General features: G+C 38.7%; 1 protein-coding gene and 1 long non-coding RNA gene across 2 annotated transcripts; both read left to right on the top strand.

The window, feature by feature from the left end:
• The first annotated feature begins 984 nt into the window (after positions 1-984).
• LOC145431841 (uncharacterized) lies at positions 985-7,229 on the top strand. The gene is made up of 6 exons (XR_013912148.1): positions 985-1,500; positions 2,259-2,408; positions 4,193-4,444; positions 5,120-5,252; positions 5,878-5,974; positions 6,059-7,229. It is a non-coding gene; the product is annotated as an uncharacterized LOC145431841 (long non-coding RNA).
• Positions 7,230-11,430: 4,201 nt separating this feature from the next.
• Positions 11,431-22,601, top strand: LOC145431913 (sialic acid-binding Ig-like lectin 7). Its single transcript, XM_080308274.1, has 8 exons — positions 11,431-11,476; positions 11,723-12,064; positions 12,195-12,506; positions 13,588-13,902; positions 14,078-14,386; positions 19,275-19,538; positions 21,254-21,350; positions 21,436-22,601. The coding sequence occupies exons 1-8, from the start codon at positions 11,431-11,433 to the stop codon at positions 21,551-21,553; spliced, it is 1,803 nt and encodes a 600-aa protein (XP_080164400.1). The 3' UTR covers positions 21,554-22,601.
• Positions 22,602-23,908: the final 1,307 nt, after the last annotated feature.

Genomic DNA, 23,908 nt, shown 5'->3' with positions numbered 1-23,908 from the left:
AGAGCTACTGTCCTGCAGCTTTTAGATGCATCCCTACTCCAACACAGCTGAATCAAATGAATGGCTTGTTATCAGGCCTTTGCCAAACACGATGGCATGCTGAAGAGGTAATCAAACTATTTGATTCAGCTGTGTTGGAGTAGGGATGCATCTAAAAGCTGCAGGACGGTAGCTCTCGAGGACCGGGATTGGGTACCCCTGCTCTAGCAGATCATTACATGAAGGAACCTTTAAAAAGAAAAAAACGAGCGCGTCCATGCTCACAGGTGTACACACGGGTGATCACACCCACAAACTACACCCTTTTTGGCTCCTACCTCAAAGCACACTGTGTTCTGTTGATCTTATGTGCTGCACAATAATGTTTAATATTTAGTATTTACTGTCATATTCCCATATATCATTGTGATGTTGTTTATTCTATTACTCTTGTTCTCTTCTGCTTGCTTGCTTTCTTTTTTCTTTCTCAGCAGGTGATCCAGGTGATTGATATATGCATTTTTTTTTCTCTGCCCATTCTGTTGGTTTTTGTCTTTTGCCCTTCTCCCCCGTCCCTCTTCTCAGCTGTTTCTCTTTCCCTCTTTCTTTCTCCCCTTCTTTCCCCCAGTCAAGTCTGTCCCGTATTCAGTAAGTGAAAATAAAATAAACAATAAAAGGTGAATCAAATGGACCATTACGGCAAGGCTGGGATGGTCAATTTGGTAAAGTAAATCCGTTGGGCATCTTTCTTTGCCTTTAGACAACAATTCTGATGGCAAAAGAGCCAAACGGGACAGGCAAAAAAAAAAAAAAACAGTGTGCAAATCTGATCGGGTGTGAAGTTGGTCCTGTCCTCCAAGGAGCTGTCTTCTTTTAGTCGTTTTCTGACAGTCTCCACGGCCTCCGTCGTGGGTATGCAAGTGAAGAGAGACACTACATCAAAGGACACCATAGTTTCATCTGGATCCAGGGTAAGTTTCTGGATCTTGTCGGTGAAGTCGGTGGAGTTCTTGATGTGGTGTGGGGTGTTCCCCACAAGAGGAGCAAGGATGGTAGCAAGGTGTTTAGCAATGTTACAAGTGGCTGAGTTTATGCTACTGACTATGGGTCTGAGTGGGACAGCTTCCTTGTGGATTTTAGGAAGTGGGGTTACTCCCACCAGTGCCGTAGCTCCGCAAACGCACATAACGCACACTGCGTAGGGCACCAAATGGCCGGTAGGGCACCAAAAAAATCAGGGTCGTAAAAAAAAAAAGTAAACCATATTAATACTATAAATATCATATGCATTAATATGGTTAAACAATACAAAAGCAACATAAAACAATTTTCCCGAGAAAAGGGGTGAATCTGCTTTGTGCCCTGTCTCCAGTCTCCTCCTGGTGCCCCCCCACTCCCAGTGGTCTGTTCTATAATTGGTAAACACCTGTTTGAACATGGCCTCGAAACGGCAACAGGAGTCAGGAGCGGAGAAAAGAAAGAAGAAGAGGAAGCGTGATGAAACTCAGGCGTCGCTTGCCGGTAAGGCAATGTTTAAATAATAATAATAATAAAAAAAGTTCATTATTGTAGCCCTTGCTTGCACGCTCATGTCCGTCAACTCTGTGATAGCTCCTGTTAGCAGTGTTCATACTGTGTTAACAAATGTTGCAAATGATTGATGTTGGGTAGTTTGTTTACGTTGTGGATATGAATATAGAATGGACTACTAAAAGCAACTCATCATGGTCACTCAATTGACGGTTTTCAGATAACGTTAGCAATCGTGACTCGTGAGACTAGCATTTCCCTCCTCAGGTTGCTAGCTGGCTAACGTCATGCATGCTACTGATTAACCTTAACTTTGGGATAGGTCAGTGATGCAGTCAAGTATTATTATCAGATTAGACAAGATTACTTTGTATGTTGCTGCATTTCAGGATATCTATAAAGACGCATATCTTATTTATGCCATTGACGTCTGAACACATAAATAGTTCTCGTCTTTCTTTAGGTTCATAGATCAGGGGCGACATCTGTTGGTGAAACTGTAATATGAAACCTATATCTTCCAGTAATATAGATTTCCTACTTGCGCATTTATATCAAATTATGTACAGCATGTTTATATTGCCATTTGCCATTATGAAAATCTATACATGTAAAATATAGTTAGTAATTTTTAAATGTACCAGTGACTTACTTAATTTATTAGTCTTATAATGCAATCTTTCGTAGGCCTACTGTAGATTCAAAATTGTATTTCTGTAAAATCCCTGAATATTTTCTCTTGTATGCAGGGTCAATGCTTAAATATGTTCAAGGAGGATCTCAAGGACAGGATGAACCATCCAGTAGTAGTGCCATCCCTGGACATCAACCACCAGCCATTGTAGACCCTGCAACAATCCCTAGCCAAGAAGAACAAGAACCATCAACCACCAGTTCAGGTACAGTTCCATACACAAGTACCACTGAGAGTCCTGTCACTGAGAGACTATCAGAAAGTGACACTGTGGAGACATGTGTGCCCCCTTCAACCGATCCTGCTCTTTGGCCAGCTCACATTGTAGATGCTGATCGTGTTGAAATTGTGCGGAGAGGTCCTTTTAATGTCAGCTCTGATTTTAATTTTCCAAAGGGGCCTGATGGAAGAGCATTTCACACTAGCCTTAAGTTCAAAATTCTTCCCAATGGAGAAAAGGTTCACCGGAGCTGGTTAGTGTACTCACCGCAGAACAATGCTGTGTTCTGCTTTGCATGTAAGCTTTTCAGTGTGAAGGATATAAAGCTGAGTACAGAGGGCTTCAGTGACTGGTCGAACATCAACATCCGTTTGAGGGGTCATGAGTGTAGCCAAGACCACATACAGTGCATGCTTAAGTGGAGAGAACTGGACACACGGCTAAAGAAAAGCATGGCAATAGATCAACAGGAGTTGACCTTACTAGAGGCAGAAAGGAAAAAGTGGCGAGAGATTCTCAAACGATTACTCTCAATAACTCTCTCACTGGCTTCCAGAAATTTGTCTTTTAGGGGCTCTTCTGACTGTCTTTATGAGCCGGACAATGGCAACTTCTTGAAGGAAGTAGAGCTTATGGCAACATATGACCTTGTAATGGCAAATCACTTGGCCAACATAAAAGATGAAGGTTCCCACACACATTACCTCAGCCCTGAGACACAGAACGAACTAATTCAGATTATCTCTTCAGAAACATTCCGCGCCATTGTGAAGCAAATCCAGTTGGCAAAATACTTCTCCATCATTCTTGACTGTACTCCAGATGTGAGTCACACTGAACAAATGTCAGTCATAGTACGCATTGTTTGTTTCCAAGCACAACCAGATATTAAAGAATACTTTCTTGGCTATATAAATGTGGAGCAAACAACTGGCCTTAACCTGTCCAATGTTGTCCTTGACAAGTTGAAGGAGCTTGGCATTCCATTTGAAAACTGTCGAGGACAGGCCTATGACAATGGGGCCAACATGAAGGGGAAGAAGCAAGGTGTTCAGGCCAGACTGCTACAATTAAACCCGAGAGCATTGTTTGTGCCTTGTGGAGCTCACACGATGAATCTGGTCATAGCTGATGCTGCCAAGTCCTCTCCAGATGCAACTGGCTTCTTTGGGTATTTGCAGAAGTTGTTCAATTTCTTTTCCAGTGCCACCCAGCGATGGGCCATTTTAACAAAACATGTGAAATTGACACTTAAATCTTGGAGTGACGTTAGATGGGAAAGCAGGCTTCAAAGTGTAACTGCTGTCCGGAGTCAGACAAAAGAAGTGAGGGATGCTCTCCTGGAGGCCAGAGAAGCTGTAAGTGATGCAGTCGCAAAGGTGGAGGCTCAAGTGCTTGCTGAGGAAGTAGCCTCATTTCGATTTTTGATTTGCTCCATCGTGTGGTGTGAACTTCTTACAATCACAAACCAGGTGAACAAGTTACTACAGTCCAGCTCCATGCAGCTCGATGTTGCTGTCAGGCTCATTGACACTGCCAAAAGTAACCTCTCTAAATACAGACAGTCTGGGTTTGATGAGGCTGTGTCAGCTGCCAAAGAACTCTGTGAGGCCCTGAACATAGAACCACAGTTGAAGGAGAAAAGGCTCAGGAGCACAAAAAGGCAGTTTGCATATGAAGCTGTTGATGAGCCCCTCCATGATGCCCTTAAAAAGCTTGAGGTCACATTTTTCAATTGTGTTGTGGACTCTGCTTTAATCTCCCTACAGGAGAGGTTTGAGACCATGAATCAAGTGAAGGAGAAATATGGAGTGCTGCTTGATTTCAGCAAAGTGAATGGGATGTCCAAGGAGGATTTAAAAAAACACTGCACTGAAGTACAGAAGACACTGACAGATAAGGGAGTAGCTGACATTGATGGACCTGAGATGATGCAGGAAATCATCAACCTTCCTCAGCTGCCACCACAGACGTCTGCTTTGGAAATGCTGTCATTTTTACATGACAATCAGCTTCAAGAGGTATATCCCAATCTGTGGATTGCTCTGCGTATTGCACTGACCCTGCCTGTCACAGTTGCCTCTGCTGAGCGAAGCTTTTCAAAGCTCAAACTCATTAAAACGTACCTGCGTTCATCAATGGGGCAGGAACGTTTAAGTGGTCTGGCTGTTATCAGCATCAATGGTGACGTGGCTCAGAAGCTATCATATGATGACCTTATAGCTGATTTTGCAACCAGAAAATGCAGGCGTGTGCCTCTATAGGCCCTAGAGAGGCACACCACGCCTGCATTTTCTGGTTGTCAGAGTATGCCCTAGAGTCTAGGGCATACTCTGACAACGAATTGTAAAAATGTTTAACATAGTTACTTAAGGAATGTGGCTTTTGTGTTCAAATTCTTATTTTTCTTATTTAAGTTTCTTATTTAAATTCTATTGTGAAACTATTTGTAAATATATTAATAATAATACTATTATATTATATATATTATTTTTTTATAAAAAAAATTACACATTATTGCCAGGCTCTTTGTTCTTGTTCCAATGTTCAATTTTTGTTTCAGTATTTATTTGTAACAGTATTTTTAACCTCCTTTAACCTTATTTATTTGTTTAACTGTCATGTTTGTTGTTATTTAATTAAACAAATTCCACTGAGAAATTCAAAAGTATTAATGTTTTTTTTTTTTTTTTCAGTGGCGGGGGGCACCATAAAGCATTTGTGCTTAGGGCACCCAAATGGCTAGCAACGGCCCTGACTCCCACTAGGTTTATATCTGGGACTCTCCACCATTTGACCTTAGAACTGAAGAAGCTTCTCAGATGAGAGGTGAAATGTCTTCAAGCAACTTAAAGAAGTCCAGACGCTTTTCTTTGCAAGCTCCTTTGACTATCCTTCCATTTTCTTCTGCTTATCAAATTCTGCAGTCTGTCACTGGGCAAACACAGAGAGAAAAATTGATTCACACTCACATCTATGGTCAGTAATGAATCAACAGTTAACCTCACAAATTAAAGAAAAAGGAATCAAGACGGGCTTACCACTCTACAATTTGTAGAGTATTAAATCTCTTAAATCAGCCAGACTATACTGTTTAAGACTTTGTTTAAGACACTAGAATGTGCTGTTCACTTGGTCCAGTACCAGCAAACACCAATGTGACTCTGACATGCTGTAGTACTAACACATATAACAGATATACTTTATAAATGAAAGCATTAAAGTTGATGCTACCAGTGTGCAAGATTCTGTCAAGGGCTATGATAGTCAACAGGGTCTCAAGTGTACCCATAAATACTATTAATTATGGTAAAAACAAACAAGCAAACAAGTTGACAATGATCAGATTTGTTCTGTTGGAGCTGATCCATGTCATGATGCCAGAATAATTACTTGTAACTTAAGTATTAGTTGATTAGGAATATAATGTCCATGGCTTTATTTCTCATGGCAGGGTCTGAAATGCACTGTGGACTTTACAGTGGAGTCGTTCCTTGGGTCCTCGCTGGTGTGTTTTTCAGTGTCAGTGTCATCTGTTCGGCATGCCTTTGGTATGTTAGTATGTTCACAATGGAAAGCCTACTGATGTTTTTATAGCATGCTTTCAAATAATTCATTTGTTTCTTTTTTTGCAGCAAAGTACGAAAGAATGTGAAGCCAAAAGAAGAGGACAGAACTTATATGTCACTGAGCGGTAGAACCGTCAGCTCTTCAGAGTATGATGTCATTAACACAGCTCCAAAGAGTCAGTGATGCTGACCTTGAAAATGACCCAATAGATAAGATTTTTTTCTTAAGATTGTAAGATTTTGCTGTATTTTTTGTTTGGCAGTTAAATGATACTAATGTGAAAAAAAAAATCAGTTATCTGTTATACTAGTCTTTATTGAAATGCATTGAATAACCACTGTGTAGCTAACCAACCTAGCCTAATAGCATGCTTTACATGATGGAATCACTTTAAAGGGGTGTGGTGAAAGCTGAGTGTGAATGAGCATTCAAGGAGTTGATAGTGGAGAGATGCCAAGCACTCTTACTTCACAGTTCTATTATAGCTTTTACGCTCTGACAACTTTTGGCTGATTTAAACAACTCAGTAGTCGACTACTATATACTGGGACAAAATAGCCTCCAGCCATCTGCTCAGTACAGTCTACTGAACAAAAGGGAGGGCAAATTTAGGAGTGTGGAGCAGAGGTTCTGCACAGAGAGCCTTTTTCACTCAATTAAATGCCACCTAGCACTGCTCTGTCCACTGCACCACATCTGATGCAACTTCTCAGGTGAGGTTGGTCAGGGAGCTGGTCAGAAGTAAGAGTTCAGGAAACAGAGATACCACTGATCAACAAATCTGCGCTTTTTCTCTTTTTAAGAGGGATATCTTGCATAGCTATGATGCATTGTTCCATTGGCAGATGGATGTGCAACCTTTGTAATCTCATGTACTATATGAGAGTGCCCTGTAAATTTCCAGTTATCAAATGTAGTTGTTTCTATCTATTCTCCACAGCCAAGAAGATGTAATGCATTTTTGGAATAAACTATCTAACCGTCTGAAGGCCTTGTAGTGACAGATGAGCACAACAAATGATTTGAACTGCTCAATAGTTTGTGTTTTATTGTTGTATTTCTTATTTCACAACATGTTAAATGTTTTCCATGGGTGCCAGGTCTGAGTTTCAGTTTCAATATTCAATATTATTTGTCAGTATTATTTGTATTAGTGTGTTTGTGTCAGGTCTGAACTGCAGGCAGCAATAATAAAGGCAGAATGTAATAAAAATGTATATATCATTCAACAAGTTACTCATCCTATATTTAATAATGCAACCCCATAGTGTGAGTTTTCATATGAACTACATCATAACATGCATGTTAAACAAAGTCCATGATTACTCAGAACACAGGATAGTTGTACACACACCTGAGTCTGCCTTAAAGAAGCTCAGGCAGCAGCAAAATACCAACATTTCCAATACAGTTTACTTTTCGTACATCAGAGTTTCTTGCTCTAATTTTTGTTTGTCTTAAATTCATTTTAGTGCGTAAGGTTTCCATCCTTACTGTCAAGGTCCTGAGTCTGGTGATTCAGTGTTTATGTTTTTGATTATTAATATTCTTTATTTCAGTTAGTTTGTGGTTATACTTTAATGATTTTTAGATCTTATGTTTTGCACTGTGCCTCTTGAGTGTTACATGTGAATTTACAGCCTCTGGTGTGTGACTGTGGGTGGTGATTTAGAAAGACATTTTTTAGTATGCATACTAAATCATTTGTTTTCTGAGCATAGATTACTCATTCTATACTAATCTATTCAGAAAGTCACAGGATCAAGACCAGCACGGTGAAAGATTGGAAGCCAAAGCTTAACACAGGTAGTACACCGCACATACAACATGAAATGAATGAAGAAGGGCTATTGTATGGGGTCACAATGATGCCAGATTAGAATCAATGTTAATATTTTCAGTTTCAATATTAATTGTCAGTGTCATTTTAAGCTGGCATCGTTTTAACACCATAAAAGGGATGTAAAAAAGACCTAATTATTAAGAATAATTTTTGTCTGCATTATTCTGCAGATTCTTTTTTCTCCTCGGTGCTCATGTAAAAGAACTGAAATGTGTGTTCAGTGTAAAGTCTCTATGTGACACTGACTTTTATGAAAGAACTCCAAGTCACCAATCATGGATGATCTGATATCCTCGTGTTGGTGTTGTTCTCAGACCATCATGAAAATGTTGTTCCAGGTTCAACATTGCAAGTGACCAATCACATTGTTGTGACGTTATTCTTTTGCGCGCCAAGCCATTCGTGCATTTATGAAATTCCAATGTTGCAAGGACAATATCAATTCTGGTTACTGTTTATTAAAGGGTTACGGTTAGGGTCAGGGTCCGTTGATCGGCAGACAGAGGCGGTTTCACGCAGCTTTAGTACAGTTTTTTGTTTTACGCCGGTTTTTCCCGAAGTCGCAAAAGTATGACGTCACAACATTCTGATTGGTCACTTGCAATGTTGATCCTGGAACAACATTTAGTATGATGATCTGGGAACAACACCAACACGAGGATATCAGATCAACCACCAATGATCACTGTATTACTGTGAATATCTTTAACCCTCTAAAGCACAGCCCTGCCCCAGGGCAGCAACAAGTGTTTTTTTAAAGCCTAATGCCCAGTACATGTGAAATTATTCCAACCAATCAGAGTGTTAGGAAAAGTATCAAATTTCAGTCCAGTAAGAGGTTTCAGTCAAGCATCAATCGAGATGTTAAGGCTGGGCATCCTTTTCTGACACATGGTCATATGACCGCATGGTGTGAGAAAAAGTTAAGAATGGTTGTCCTAATAATCAAATAGTACATGGACTGGTTCTTATATAGTGGTCAGACTGGCTCTTATATAGCGCTTTCCTACTCTTCTGAGCGCTTTACACAACTTGTGCATTCACACCAGCACATTTTCTTAGTGCTTTCTACTAACATTCACACTCCAATGGATGTATCTTGTCAAAGGACATTTAGCATGCAGACTAGGGGAAGCCAGGAATTGAACCACTAACCTTCTACTCAGTTAATGACCTGCTCTACCTCCTGAGCTACAGCCACCATTGTCATCATAATCATTATTTAGAATGACATAAACTGCAAATCAAAAAATATATGTGAGTGTAAGAATATGTATAGAGGGTTTTTGTCAGGTTTTATGAAGGTTTTTTTTATTTTACGTCATCAGAAATCCAGTTTTTCCTTTGGTCACTTTTGAGGGAGATTTTGATAACAATGTGTATGTAATTATTTGTTCATGTATTTCTACAAAAAAAATTATACACATTTCACATGCTGCTGCTGTGATGCCTCTTGTACAGCGGGAAGCCATCAAAACCTTTCTCCATTTCACGACGACAGCTGCTGGCCACAAAGGACAGGATGAAGCTGGAACAGCTTCCTATCGAAGAAACATTGTACGGATGAGCAAATGGTGCCATTTAGGGGCAAGAGGAAATTCAAGCAGTACCGACCCAGTAAATCAAGAAAACGCAGTTTCAAAATATTATTCCTTGAAATAACACTGTGATTTGTACAAGCAGCTTTCCTTCTTGGAGGCTCTGGGGGGTCCTTGGAGGCCCCAGTGTCAGAGTGCTAAATTCGCTGCTCGCATAAAGGAGAAATCAACAATATTCTACATTTGGACACCACGGCGCCAGCTGCCCAAGGCTGGAGCCCACCAAAACAACTCCCTGATAACGACTGTGTGATGACTATTCTTCCCATCCCATGACCTTCCAAACGCCTTCGATGCTTGTTCCTGCGGGGGAAGGCAGCGGGTCTGCGTGCCGCGCTGAAATGGTAGCATGGTGCAGGACGACTGCTGTGTTCCTTCGAATCACCCCCCACCCCCCTATCCATCCCCTGTGGCTTGTCATGTGCTCTGATGTTGTGATGTGGACATTAATGTGCTCTCTGTGCAGAGGAGTTTTTTTTTTTTTTTTTTTTTGTTTCCTGTTCTCATGCTGTCCTCGCATAGGTTGCCCAGCGTGTGAAGAGGTCTCTTTTTTTTCCTCTTGTACTTTTCCCAATGTTGTGTAATTTTTTCAGTGTTATTCTCCCAACGCTGCCGATCTCCGACTGTATTCCCTTGTGTTGTCTTGTTGTTGTGTGTGTAAGTCGGGGGGGGGGGTCCTATTCCTCTGTGGGGCAACCTGCATATGGCCAAGAAAGCATTCATTCATTCATTCATTCATTCATATGTCAATATGTTTCAAAAATGTTTTCAATTCTTCACATTTTGGGAAGATTTCCAGATGTTTTTATTGCTTTCTAATAGTTGTGTAATGGTGTCTGAGTTAATAATTTTCTTTGTTGTTTTATACTATTGTTGCACAACAAATATCTTGGATTATATCTGAAATATATATATTTTAGGCAATAAAATGGCCCAAAATGAGTTATAATATGATGTTGAGTAATTTTCAACATGTACCATCAAAATGTGCGCAGTAGGGTATTAAATCATTTTACAAAAGTGCTTTGTTAAGACAGTAAGTTCATTTGGCTTCAACACAGTACATAATTTTACATATTGTTTGACTATTTGACACTGAGATCAAATATGTTGTGTAGTTCACACTGTTACTGTTTTTAACTTTCAATTTCTTGTTTAGAAAATAGAAACATTAATCTACTTTATTCCTTCAGCCAAATAATGAACATTATTACTAAGTGAATAGAAATGTTTACAGCACATTCAGTGGTGCAAGACGTGTTGTGGAGATCATGGTCAGAAAAGAAGGTGTTACTGTTAACAGCCACTTCTGGTAAAAGCATCTATCTAATATTGACACTCATACTTTTGTGTTATTTCCTCTTTTTACATCGCTTCCTGAACAGTTCTTAAAAAACCTCACATATGTGGAAATGACTTCTCTATGAAGCTCGTAAGAATGTAAGTTTTTATATCTTAAATATGGAAGAAATATCAAGGTTTTATGCAAAGCTAACATTTCTATCATTCTTTGATTCACTGCGATTTAGATTAAACATCATATTTGTCGAGGAAAAAGTTCCACAGGGAAAATGTGAAGGATTTTCTTTTTCTCTCGTCTATCATGTTTATGAACATAACTTTTTGAAATAAGAGCTCTACGCTGGTATCTTAGCAGATTTTTTGAGGCTGAATAATTATCCTCGTAGTGACAGTAGTTACATGCGAACGCTGGGCTTTGCAAAATTACCATTACTGTCATTGTCACATATTTTAAAGATAATAATGAGCCCTGTTACTGAGTGAAAAAATGTGCTGTATTACACTGTTATCTTGAGCTAACGCACTAAAAATATTCTCAAACATCATTTGAGAGTTTTAACAGAATACATAAAAAAATAATTTACTTCACTTTTCACCATAACAGCTTGTCACTGGTAATGTTTAACAAATAATCATGTAAATTGTTTCCTGTGCAAACTTCAGACTCCTTTAAACTTCACTTTTTTGTAACAAGATGGCTGGAACTCTGACTTTACTTCTCATTAGTTCTCTGCTGCAGGGTGAGTGAAGGACAATCAGCATCATGTAAAGATTATTATTTAACATGAAACATCTACTAAACTACAAAGGGTGTCCATTTATTAGATATTTAACAGTAAAAATATTTAGCATTTGTACCTGAATTACACACTGAAGTCCTAGCAGCAGTGATAACTCTGGATAAAGGCTGCAATAATTAAAACTGTACTGTTGCTGTAAATTACTGTTTGCATTTCTTTTTTACAATTCATTGTGTTGTGTTTCAGGTGCACTGTGTAGAATATGGGAGGTCACTATGCCACAGAATATAAATGTTTTGAGAGGATCCTGTGTGACCATTCCCTGCTCCTTTGATGTTGAGAGGAACCATAAAAATAACTTAGATGATTCATGTGAAGCATATTGGATTTATTCAACTTCATTTAACAGTGAAAATGCAAAACTAAAGCCAACTAAAGAAATGACAGGACACTTAAAAAAGAAAGACTGCACCACAACTTTCAATAATGCAAGTCTTCTTCAAAGTACTAGATATTACTTCAGACTGGAGTGTAATAATGCACTGATATACACTTTTAAACAAGCTGGTGTAGATATTTCACTCATAGGTAAGTTTTTATATAAATGACACGAGTCAAGCTGCTTTGACTTCATTGTGAATTCACTGGATTTTACACAGCATATAAAAACCTGAAATGAAATACTGCTCATTTCTTTATTGACTGATCTTTTTGCCAGATGATCCTCCCTCTCCGACTCTGACTCCATCCACACTGGAGGTGGAGGAGGGAGCCTCAGTGAGTCTGACGTGCTCTGCTCCAGCTCCATGTTGGTCTCATCCTCCAGCTCTGACATGGAGCCCTAACCTGGGCCAGAGTCAGGAGACACTGCAGGAGAATCAGGACAAAACTAAAGTCAAGACCTCTGTTATGAATTTCACTGCTTCTCACCTCCATCATGGAAATAAAATCTCCTGCACTGCTGTCTACCAGAAACAAGATGGTAGCCCTGATGTCACTGCTGAAACAAGTTTAACTCCTGATATTTCAAGTAAGTTTATTTGTCCTCTACTGTAAATAATGTCACTGCTATTGACTGACTTTTCTTGACTTTGTTCAAATTAGACATAAAACAGCTAGTAACGTAATGATTTTAGTTATTCTGCAATCATGACTTCTCTGGGATTTGCAAAACATAATGGAAGACTTAAGCTCCTAAATGTTGATAAATATACAAACTTTTCCTTTTAAATTGATTTCCTTGATGTATGATTGTCTTAATGATTAAAGTCAACTGCAGGTCTTCCTTTCTGAGAATATATGACCTAAAATATCCAGTAAAACATACAATTTCCAAGCAATATTGTTTACTTCTGTAGGAACTCTCTAATACTGGCTTAGAATAAAGCAATTCTACATGTAATGAGTCACATTTGACAATTTTTTAAAGTTTAAACTACAATTCTTATTTTTTGTCATATTAACATGTAGGTTTTTTAAAAAAAAAAAAATTTAGTTATTTCACTTTACACATGTGTTTGTATACGTTTTTAATTTCACTCTGGTGCTCAAACTGGAAAGTATTTGCAGAGCAGTTTTACTTTTGTCACTTGGCTTTATGGTCTGTAGTGGCACGTTCCATTAACAATTCAGTCAGAGTGCAAAAGAAGCTGTGATGTCTGTCTTTCATAATATTAAAGTGAACAAATTACCTTTCAATTTCATTAATATTCCTACTTTATTGATTACATGCCCTGACTATTATCCAAATAGAATTCTATTAGTATGATTGAATGGGGACACTGTGTACTGTGTGGAGTTTGCATATTCTTCCTGTCTGATTGGGTTCTGTCAGGGCACTCTGGCTTCCTCCCACAGTTCAGAGATGTGCACAGGGTTTGGTTAACTAGTGATTGTTAACTGCCCGGACTTGAGTATATGAGTGTCTCTATATGTTAGTTCAGTAACAGATTAGCAACTGGTCCAGGGTGTATCCTGCCTCCTGCCACATGCCAACTGGGACATGCTCCAGATCCCTAGCGACTCTGAACTGGAGAAGTAGAAAAAATGGAATCGACTGTAGTACAATATACAAATTATTGTAATGAAATTAAAAGCATTATCTTTTTCAGGTGGAACGTGGGGGATCACAATGCCACAGAATATAAATGTCGTGAGTGGATCCTGTGTGATCATCCCCTGCTTCTTTGACGTAGAGAAGAGCTATAAAAACATGTTAGATCATACATGTAGAGCATATTGGGACAATGGAGCTGCAAAACTGCTTGCAACTAAAGAAATGAGAGGAGACTTAACAAAGAAAGACTGCACCACAACTTTCAATAATGCAAATCTTCTTCAAAGAAGTAAATACTACTTCAAACTGGAGTGTAATAATGCACTGTTATACACTTTTAAACAAGCTGGTGTAGATATTTCATTCATAGGTAAGTTTTTATATCCATATAAAGACAATTCATGTGAATAAATGACACGAGTCAAGCTGCTTTGACTTTGACATTGTGAATTTATTGGATTTAACAGAGCAAAAAAAACCAACCCTTAAATTAATTACTGCTCATTTGTTTATTGACTGATGAAAATATTTCTTCCCACCACAAGATCCTCCCTCACCGACTCTGACTCCATCCACACTGGAGGTGGAGGAGGGAGCCTCAGTGAGTCTGACGTGCTCTGCTCCAGCTCCATGTTGGTCTCATCCTCCAGCTCTGACATGGAGCCCTAACCTGGGCCAGAGTCAGGAAACACTGCAGGAGAATCAGGACAAAACTAAAGTCAGGACCTCTGTTATGAGTTTCACTGCTTCTCACCTCCATCATGGAAATAAAATCTCCTGCACTGCTGTCCACCAGAAACAAGATGGTAGCCCTGATGTCACTGCTGAAGCAAGTTTAACTCCTAATATTTCATGTGAGTTTATTTTTCTCTTCTCAAATGAAATAAATAGTAATAACATTTAAATAGTAGTAGTAATGTATTTAGTAATAAATACAGTTATCTAGATCTGTTATTTATTCTCTCATTTAGTCAGTCACATTTGACAGTTGCTTTTCATTTTGCAGTTTTCAGTTTCAGAGTTTCACTTACTATATATATTATCATGTATTTTCCCCAAGTTATGATATTCGTTTTGTGAATACACAACCAGTAAAACAGAATTATTAAAAAAAACAAAATTCAGATAACTGTTATGTGATGTGAGAATGAGGCCCCAGTTCCAGACTCAGGCCACAGAAAATAAATAAAAAAATCAACCTTTGTTCAGGTGTAGCAGAAAAATCCAGATGGTAGCCAATAAAGTCTTTGAATGCAAACCAGGACAAATGTGAGTGAGAAAATGAATATTCAACAGTCCAATGCAACAAAGAAATGTGGGTAGATAGAGGCAATAAATACACACTCATTAAATATGGATAATGAACACAAGTGGGTAAAGTGGGACTGTAGCTCAGGGGAGGTGAGGTTGAGTGTAGCTCAGGGCTGTGCAGAGATGTTTAAAGGGGCGGTGCTCAAAGTTAAAAAGGGGCACATAGAACCAGGCTGAAGCCACACCCACCAACCATCAGGAATCTAATATTTGGAACATCATCATACTATATCACTGTCATCAGGTGGGGACAGTGCAAAGCAAACTTAGCCCATGTTTTACCTGATGGGTACAATGTTGTTGTTGAGGGGTTACTGCTGCTCCTGCTGCTGATAGTGCTGGAGGGCAGGGCTGTGTTGGTCTGAGACTGTAAAAAGTCCTTATGAGAAATGGTTGCTGATTAAGCAAGTGTTATGAAATAATAATAAAATGCAAAGATTGGTGACAGCGCTTGGAACCATAAGGCAATAAAATTGTGAGAAATAAACTAGGCTCTGCCTGTGAATCACTCTTTCTCATCTATCACTCTCCACTTGCTGTCCATCTGACAACAAGGCACACTTTGCTATTGCATTAATCTATTATTTAATTATCCACACTTAACAACTCTTGTACCTCTATAATAAAGTAATGATAGAAAATGTTATAGAACCAAAACATTGTGTTTATTATTATTATTATACTTGAATACCTTTGCAGTGGAACAGCTGGTACATGTGTTATTGATACCTGTGCTCTTTTTAATGTAGCTGGTGAGAGATCCACTGCCTCACACAACTCCTTTTAACACTGGTTCCTCCTCATGTCCTTACAGGGCATGTCTGGACAATATCACATCATGAGTTATAATTTAAAAAATCTATACTCATAAAAAACCTTCTCCAGAATACTGTATATACTATGGCCACAAGTTTGCATCATGGTGTTGATCCAGAATAATTCCCTCATTATTTATTCCTAGTGCTATAATAATAAAGGGATAAAAATAAACAAGTAATAAACATGAAATAATGTATTTATGAGGATTCAATTTGTTTGACTGCACACTCTGTGCAGGCAGAAAGTTTATTAAATGTTTAAACTGTAAAGATACAATAATTTTGTAAAATCAGCATTTTGTCATATTTGAAATGTAAATCTAATATATTTTGTTTCTTAATGTATTTTCTTTAATAACATAGGGTGTGTTTTAAAAAAAATCATAATTATAATAATCCATAATTATTTGGATATGCGTGTCAGATTCTGTTCAGTGAAATATAAGCCCTCCAGGAAGGCAGGAAAAGCCCTGTAACTTACTTTAAAACGAAATATGTTCCCTAAAACGGTGGACAGAGCTACAGACCTTTACCCAGTTAGCTGGCAGCTAATGACCAGCACTACTTGTGCAGTTAATAAAAAGACAGGTAATGTTTGTCGCGCTGTTGCACACACAGCACGCTCATCTGTTTCAATTTGTCATACTAGGTGTACGCTGTACACCTGGTTACTGGTTTTTTTGCATCAGTCTGCGTCTCCCATTTAATTTGCTTCTTCTACAGCTCTGCATATGGTAAGCCATTTCTGCCAAATATTGCAAGTTTTCTAACACATCTGGTTAAGAAATGGCGTAAGAAATGCAGTTTAATGCCATGGGGAAGGCCCTGCATAGTTTCAAGAAAACAGCGTTTTTGTCATGGTCCTGGGTTGGTGACTCAGCGCTTTTAGTTCGTTATCATTTTCTTGATGATGATTGTTTAAGTTCTATCTGTTATATTCAGTCTGCGTCTGTATCTGTCTGTCTATGGTGTCACCCCATCTGTTTGTGAATCTGTCTGTTTAGTTCAATGTCTTGTCTGGTTCCATGTGTCTGAGTTTCCTGTTTTATTGTGAAGGCCTGTGTTGTATGTGAGTGTGCTCAGTTTACGTTTCCCCTGTTGTCAAGGTTCGAGTTTTTGAGGAGGAGACAAACGACTGCATGGTCCTCAGTAGATGTCAAAATAGTGATTTTTATTATACATATGTACATATGGGGAAGATGAGCATCACAAGCCTCCCTTGGAGGGTCCTTAAAAAGACATCCACCTTTGTGCCTAAGGACAATAAATGTCCATTCCCCAAAAAGTGCTATAAAAACTTTATATATTCATTTTTTTTTCACTTTAAATTGGTCAGTCTATTAAAACTATTTCTCCCTGAAATATTCATATAAAGTTTTAATTATATTTTCGTTGTTTTAACCCTTTAAATCCCAGTTTCATTACATGAGCGCCCTGTTTTTTTAGCCCCAAAAAACTAAATATTTTCCAAAAAGAACATTTGAAGTAATATTTGATTGTTATTATAATTAGGCCTTTAGATGGGTCAAAGATTGGCACCAACATTCATTTTGACCTGCCATTATTTTTTTTGCAGGAGCACATTAAGAAAAATGCATCCACCTTTATACCTAAGGACAATAAATGTACATTCCTCAAAAAGTGCAATAAAAATATTAAATAATTTTTTTTTCACTTTAAATTGGTCAGTCTTTTAAAACTACTTCTCCCAGAAATATTCATATAAAGTTTTAATTATATTTTCGTTGTTTTAACCCTTTAAATCCCAGTTGTATTACAAAAAAACTAAAAAAACCCCTGTGTGTTCTCCTGCCTGTTGCCGGTTCGTCTGTGTAACTCCGTGTCAGTCTGTTACCCTGTGTTCCACGGTGTCCTGTTCCTCGTCTGCGTCTCTCTGCTTCTCATCCCGTTGTCGTATGCTCCCAGGTCTGTTATTTTTAGTTCTCCCAGTTTAGGTGTCTTTAGTTATTTGTTATGCCCCACTGTTTGTTTGCCACTACACCTCTGTAAATAAAACCACCGGTATCTCATCCACTGCCTGCATCTTGAGTCCTTCTTCCAACTCCACACGGCTCGCCTCGGCAGCCGTGACAGTTTTAAACACCTTCACAGCTGACACTGAACACCGGAAAAAAAAACAGTTTTTAATCTGTCTTTGAACGCCATTTTTTGCTGAGCGGCGTTCAAAGACAGGTAAAAGTGCATTTTTTTTCTGCCGTTCATAAAGGGCGTTTAAGACGCCACTTCCTGGTGTAAAATACGGTATTCTGTCAGGTCAATGCCATTAAACAGTGTTTTTTACGGCATTTCTTAAGCAGACGTGCTAGAAAACTCGCGTAGAAAACTCGTGGCTTAAATAGCTTGTCATATGGGCCAAACAGCAAAAAGTGTGTGTCCTGCCTCAAAAAACATCCTACCCAATGTTTCTGCGCAGACGCGCCGCATGCGCACAACACCAAAGCCGAATTAACTTCTTTTTCTCTCACCCATCCGGAATACTTAAGGTTAGGGGTAGGGTTACCGGCTCGTAACCAACGTGCTCTGCCGTCAGGGGCTATCATTGGTTAATGGTAGTCATGTGACTGATGCAAGCCAGATCTTTTATTTTGCAAAACTGTCATTAATAGTTAAATATTATTGTTGAGGGGCACAGGCAGGACTCCGCACGCACACACATAAAACAATTGCCTCAAGAAAAGGGCATTTGGGACACCCATCAGGAAAGGGGCAGGTGCTCAAGCCCTTCCTCGCACGTGCCTGGTGTAGCTCAGAAGGTAGAGCAGGTTATCTACTATTTGGAAGGTTGGCATGCAGACTGGAGCCAATTTGCACACCAAATATCCTCGGGTAACGATATTTAGATGAGCTGTTATCTGATGAACAAAACACTTTCGATGTTATTTTAATTAGAAAACACTTAAACATAAATTAGGTGAATGGATGAGGCATGTTGTATGAAGCGGTTTAAGTTGAGTAGAATAGTGGTATGTAAGAAACAGGGCATTTATCATTTCCATGGGGACCAAACTCTAAATAAGACACAGAGAAAAAGAAGTATCAAAAAGTCCACCATCTGGCTGGAGCCTTTCTATGTGGTGTTTCTCTTCCCACCCACAGAAGGACGGGTAGGTTTACTGGAGATTCTAAAATTGCCCACAGGACAGAATCACTGTCTGTGTCAGTGTACACTGCCTCTCACCCAGTGGCATTTGGGCTAGGCTCCAACCCCCCTGGAAGATGATGAATGGGTAGTTTTTGACACTCAGTAAAAAGAAGTATAAAGTTGGTGAAGTGACTGTAAGTTGCATTGTTCAGTCAGTCAATATAAAGACAAAGAAAAATCATTTTTATTGGATACATCAGTATTTAGAAAGAAAGGGCCAAAGCAACTTCTTACTATCACTCTACAAATTTTCTTGATTAAAGAAAAAAAAGAGTAAATGTGTGCGGTTTGCTCCCTTCTCTCCTGTTTGGTGTTAGATGTGTATGAGTTATTAATTTAATGGGAAAAAATATATATTTTAAAGACATTGTACCCAACCTATAAACACTATTTCTGCAAGGAAAACTGTCTTAACATTTCAGTTTGTATGTTTCTTTGCTCATTTTTCAGATTCACCTAAAAACATTACAGTTTCAGTCAGTTCTTCTGGTCCAGTACCAGAGAACAGCAAAGTGAGTCTGACCTGCAGCAGTAATGCCAACCCAGCAGTGTGGAACTACACCTGGTACAGAGCTGATGGAGACCAGGAGACATTTATCGGAACAGGAACTAGTTTAAACATTCAAGTCTCCAGAGATAGACGATCATTTTTCTGCAAGGCTGAAAATGAGATTGGAGTTGGACGTTCCAGCAGCATTCAAATAGATGTTCAGTGTAAATATCACATTTCACATCTGCTTTACATATCATTAGTATAACCCAGCATCAAAGATTAGGATCATTAGAACTGGAAAATACATGCCGGGCTTTTTGAGTAGTCATCAAATAAAAAAACACAAATGTCTTTGCTTGTCTTGTCACAGTGTTGGGGAGTAATGGAATAAATGTACTGATGTTAGTATTTAAAATACAAAATATGAGTAACTGTATTCCGTTACAGTTACCATTTAAAAAGGTGGTATTCCAAATACAGTTACTTTGTTGAAATAAATGGATTACATGTCGGTCTTTTCCTGTTTCATATGTTAGGCTGTCCCCTCTCTATTTTTGGTAATTCCACACCGGTGGAGACCCAAATAAACGACACATTAAGAGGCTCTAATGCCTGTGTCTCAATCTCGCGGCCCATGTCACCTCTACTTGCAGCCCGCATAATGACGTGACAAAATATTTTTTTATTTATTGTTCAAAAATGTATTTATATATAAAAGCAATATGAGCAGAGTGTAACATGCATAGCCCTGAAGATTATAGCCTCATGGGCAGTGCAGCCCAGTTGTAAGTAAGCTACTAAGATTCGACTGTACACTGTGTTCGTGTTTTTCTCTGAAACAATAAGTTCTGTTGGAGCAGCCTGTCATCGCCTGTCTCTCACTGGCAAAGTTGACCCAGAGCACAAAGTAAAGCTAGTTTTCCGTTACGAGCCCGACACAGAACCGACGTATTAGCCAGAGGTCCCTTTACTACAGTTCGGAGCTGCGGACCTGTTTTATATACAGGTGGAATAGTTTTCTATACGAGATAGCTGTCAGAATTGCAGCCTTACCTAATCTCCTACTGTTACTCATTTTATATTATGATTTAAAAATCTAGTTGGTATTGGTATGGCGAGTATCCTTCAGTAATAGTAATAAATTCCACAGCAACAGTACATTCATGTAGTTGTAAAAAGCATGATAAAATATTAACTAATCCAAAGTATTCAGAATACATTACCCTCATTGAGTAATGTGTATTTGTAACGTATATGTAACATTAAGTAACAGTCTAAGTCTTCTAAACTGTATTCAGCGGAGCTTTGACTGATCCTCTCACAGTGGTAACTCAGTGGGCTACCTGTCAATCAGTCTCATAAATTTGAAAAATGTATCCTTCCATTTTCTTCTGCTTATCAAATTCTGCAGTCTGTCACTGGGCAAACACACAGAGAAAAATTGATTCACACTCACATCTATGGTCAGTAATGAATCAACAGTTAACCTCACAAATTAAAGAAAAAGGAATCAAGACTGGCTTACCACTCTACAATTTGTAGAGTATTAAATCTCTTAAGTCAGCCAGACTATACTGTTTAAGACTTTGTTTAAGACACTAGAATGTGCTGTTCATTTGGTCCAATACCAACAAACACCAATGTGACTGACATGCTGTAGTACTAACACATATAATAGATATACTTTATAAATTAAAGCATTAAAGTTGATGCTACCAGTGTGCAAGATTTTGTCAAGGGCCATGATAGTCAACAGGGTCTCAAGTGTACCCATAAATACTATTAATTATGGCAAAAACAAACAAGCAAACAAGTTGTCAATGATCAGATTTGTTCTGTTGGAGCTGATCCATGTTATGATGCCAGAATAATTACTTGTAACTTAAGTATTAGTTGATTAGGAATATAATGTCCATGGCTTTATTTCTCATGGCAGGGTCTGAAATGCACTGTGGACTTTACAGTGGAGTCGTTCCTTGGGTCCTCGCTGGTGTGTTTTTCAGTGTCAGTGTCATCTGTTCGGCATGCCTTTGGTATGTTAGTATGTTCACAATGGAAAGCCTACTGAGGTTTTTTATAGCATGCTTTCAAATAATTCATTTGTTTCTTTTTTTGCAGCAAAGTACGGAAGAATGTGAAGCCAAAAGAAGAGGACAGAACTTATATGTCACTGAGCGGTAGAACCGTCAGCTCTTCAGAATATGATGTCATTAACACAGCTCCAAAGAGTCAGTGATGCTGACCTTGAAAATGATCCAATAGATAAGATTTTTTTCTTAAGATTGTAAGATTTGTTTGTATTTTTTGTTTGGCAGTTAAATGATACTAATGTGAAAAAAAAATCAGTTATCTGTTATACTAGTCTTTATTGAAATGCATTGAATAACCACTGTGTAGCTAAGCAAACTAGCCTAATAGCATGCTTTACATGATGGAATCTCTTTAAAGGGGTGTGGTGAAAGCTGAGGGTGAATGAGCATTCAAGGAGTTGATAGTGGAGAGATGCCAAGCACTCTTACTTCACAGTTCTATTATAGCTTTTACGCTCTGACAACTTTTGGCTGATTTAAACAACTCAGTAGTCGACTACTATCTACTGGGACAAAATAGCCTCCAGCCATCTGCTCAGTACAGTCTACTGAACAAAAGGGAGGGCAAATTTAGGAGTGTGGAGCAGAGGTTCTACACAGAGAGCCTTTTTCACTCAATTAAATGCCACCTAGCACTGCTCTGTCCACTGCACCACATCTGATGCAACTTCTCAGGTGAGGTTGGTCAGGGAGCTGGTCAGAAGTAAGAGTTCAGGAAACAGAGATACCACTGATCAACAAATCTGCGCTTTTTCTGTTTTTAAGGGGGAGATCTTGCATAGCTATGATGCATTGTTCCATTGGCAGATGGATGTGCAACCTTTGTAATCTCATGTACTATATGAGAGTGCCCTGTAAATTTCCAGTTATCAAATGTAGTTGTTTCTATCTATTCTCCACAGCCAAGAAGATGTAATGCATTTTTGGAATAAACTATCTAACCGTCTGAAGGCCTTGTAGTGACAGATGAGCACAACAAATGATTTGAACTGCTCAATAGTTTGTGTTTTATTGTTGTATTTCTTATTTCACAACATGTTAAATGTTTTCCATGGGTGCCAGGTCTGAGTTTCAGTTTCAATATTCAATATTATTTGTCAGTATTATTTGTATTAGTGTGTTTGTGTCAGGTCTGAACTGCAGGCAGCAATAATAAAGGCAGAATGTAATAAAAATGTATATATCATTCAACAAGTTACTCATCCTATATTTAATAATGCAACCCCATAGTATGAGTTTTCATATGAACTACATCATAACATGCATGTTAAACAAAGTCCATGATTACTCAGAACACAGGATAGTTGTACACACACCTGAGTCTGCCTTAAAGAAGCTCAGGCAGCAGCAAAATACCAACATTTTCAATACAGTTTACTTTTCGTACATCAGAGTTTCTTGCTCTAATTTTTGTTTGTTTTAAATTCATTTTAGTGCGTAAGGTTTCCATCTTTACTGTCATGGTCCTGAGTCTGGTGATTCAGTGTTTATGTTTTTGATTATTAATATTCTTTATTTCAGTTAGTTTGTGGTTATACTTTAATGATTTTTGGATCTTATGTTTTGCACTGTGCCTCCTGAGTGTTACATGTGAATTTACAGCCTCTGGTGTGTGACTGTGGGTGGTGATTTAGAAAGACATTTTTTAGTATGCATACTAAATCATTTGTTTTCTGAGCATAGATTACTCATTCTATACTAATCTATTCAGAAAGTCACAGGATCAAGACCAGCACGGTGAAAGATTGGAAGCCAAAGCTTAACACAGGTAGTACACCGCACATACAACATGAAATGAAAACGCTCCTGCTCAGAGACAGGACAAACTAACCCCTGAAAACACTCCCACCTAGTGTCAACTTGTGTAACTGAATCAGAATCAGAATCAGAATCAGAATACTTTATTGATCCCTGGGGGAAATTATTTTTTGTTACAGTGCTCCATTATAAACCAACATTAAGACAAGACAGACAATATGCTAACTAAGAATAGTACAATATATACATATATATACATACATACATACATAAGTCACTTATAAATAAATATTTGGAAAAGAAACATGTGTAGCTGTAGCAGCAAACAGTGTGTTAAGTGGATGCGTTGTACAGGGAGATGGCCACAGGCAGGAATGATTTCCTGTGTCGTTCAGTGGTGCTTTTCGGTAATCTCAGTCTCTCACTGAACGAGCTCCTGTGACTGACCAGCATGTCATGGAGTGGGTGGGAGGTGTTATCCAACATTGTCTTTATCTTGGACAGCATCCGCCTCTCCGACACCACCTTGAGGGAGTCCAGCTCCATCCCCACAACATTGCTGGCCTTACGGATCAGTTTATTAAGTCTGTTGGCATCTGCGACCCTCAGCCTGCTCCCCCAGCATGCAACAGCATAGAGGATTGCACTGGCCACCACAGACTCATAGAAAATCCTCAGCATTTTCTGGCAGATGTTGAAGGACCTCAGTCGCCTCAAAAAATAGAGACGACTCTGGCCCTTCC

This window comes from Astatotilapia calliptera, chromosome 11 (assembly GCF_964374335.1).
Source record: "Astatotilapia calliptera chromosome 11, fAstCal68.1, whole genome shotgun sequence".
NCBI lineage: Eukaryota > Metazoa > Chordata > Actinopteri > Cichliformes > Cichlidae > Astatotilapia > Astatotilapia calliptera.
Note: the sequence above shows the minus strand (reverse complement) of the source record. Positions and strands in the feature narration are given on the sequence as shown.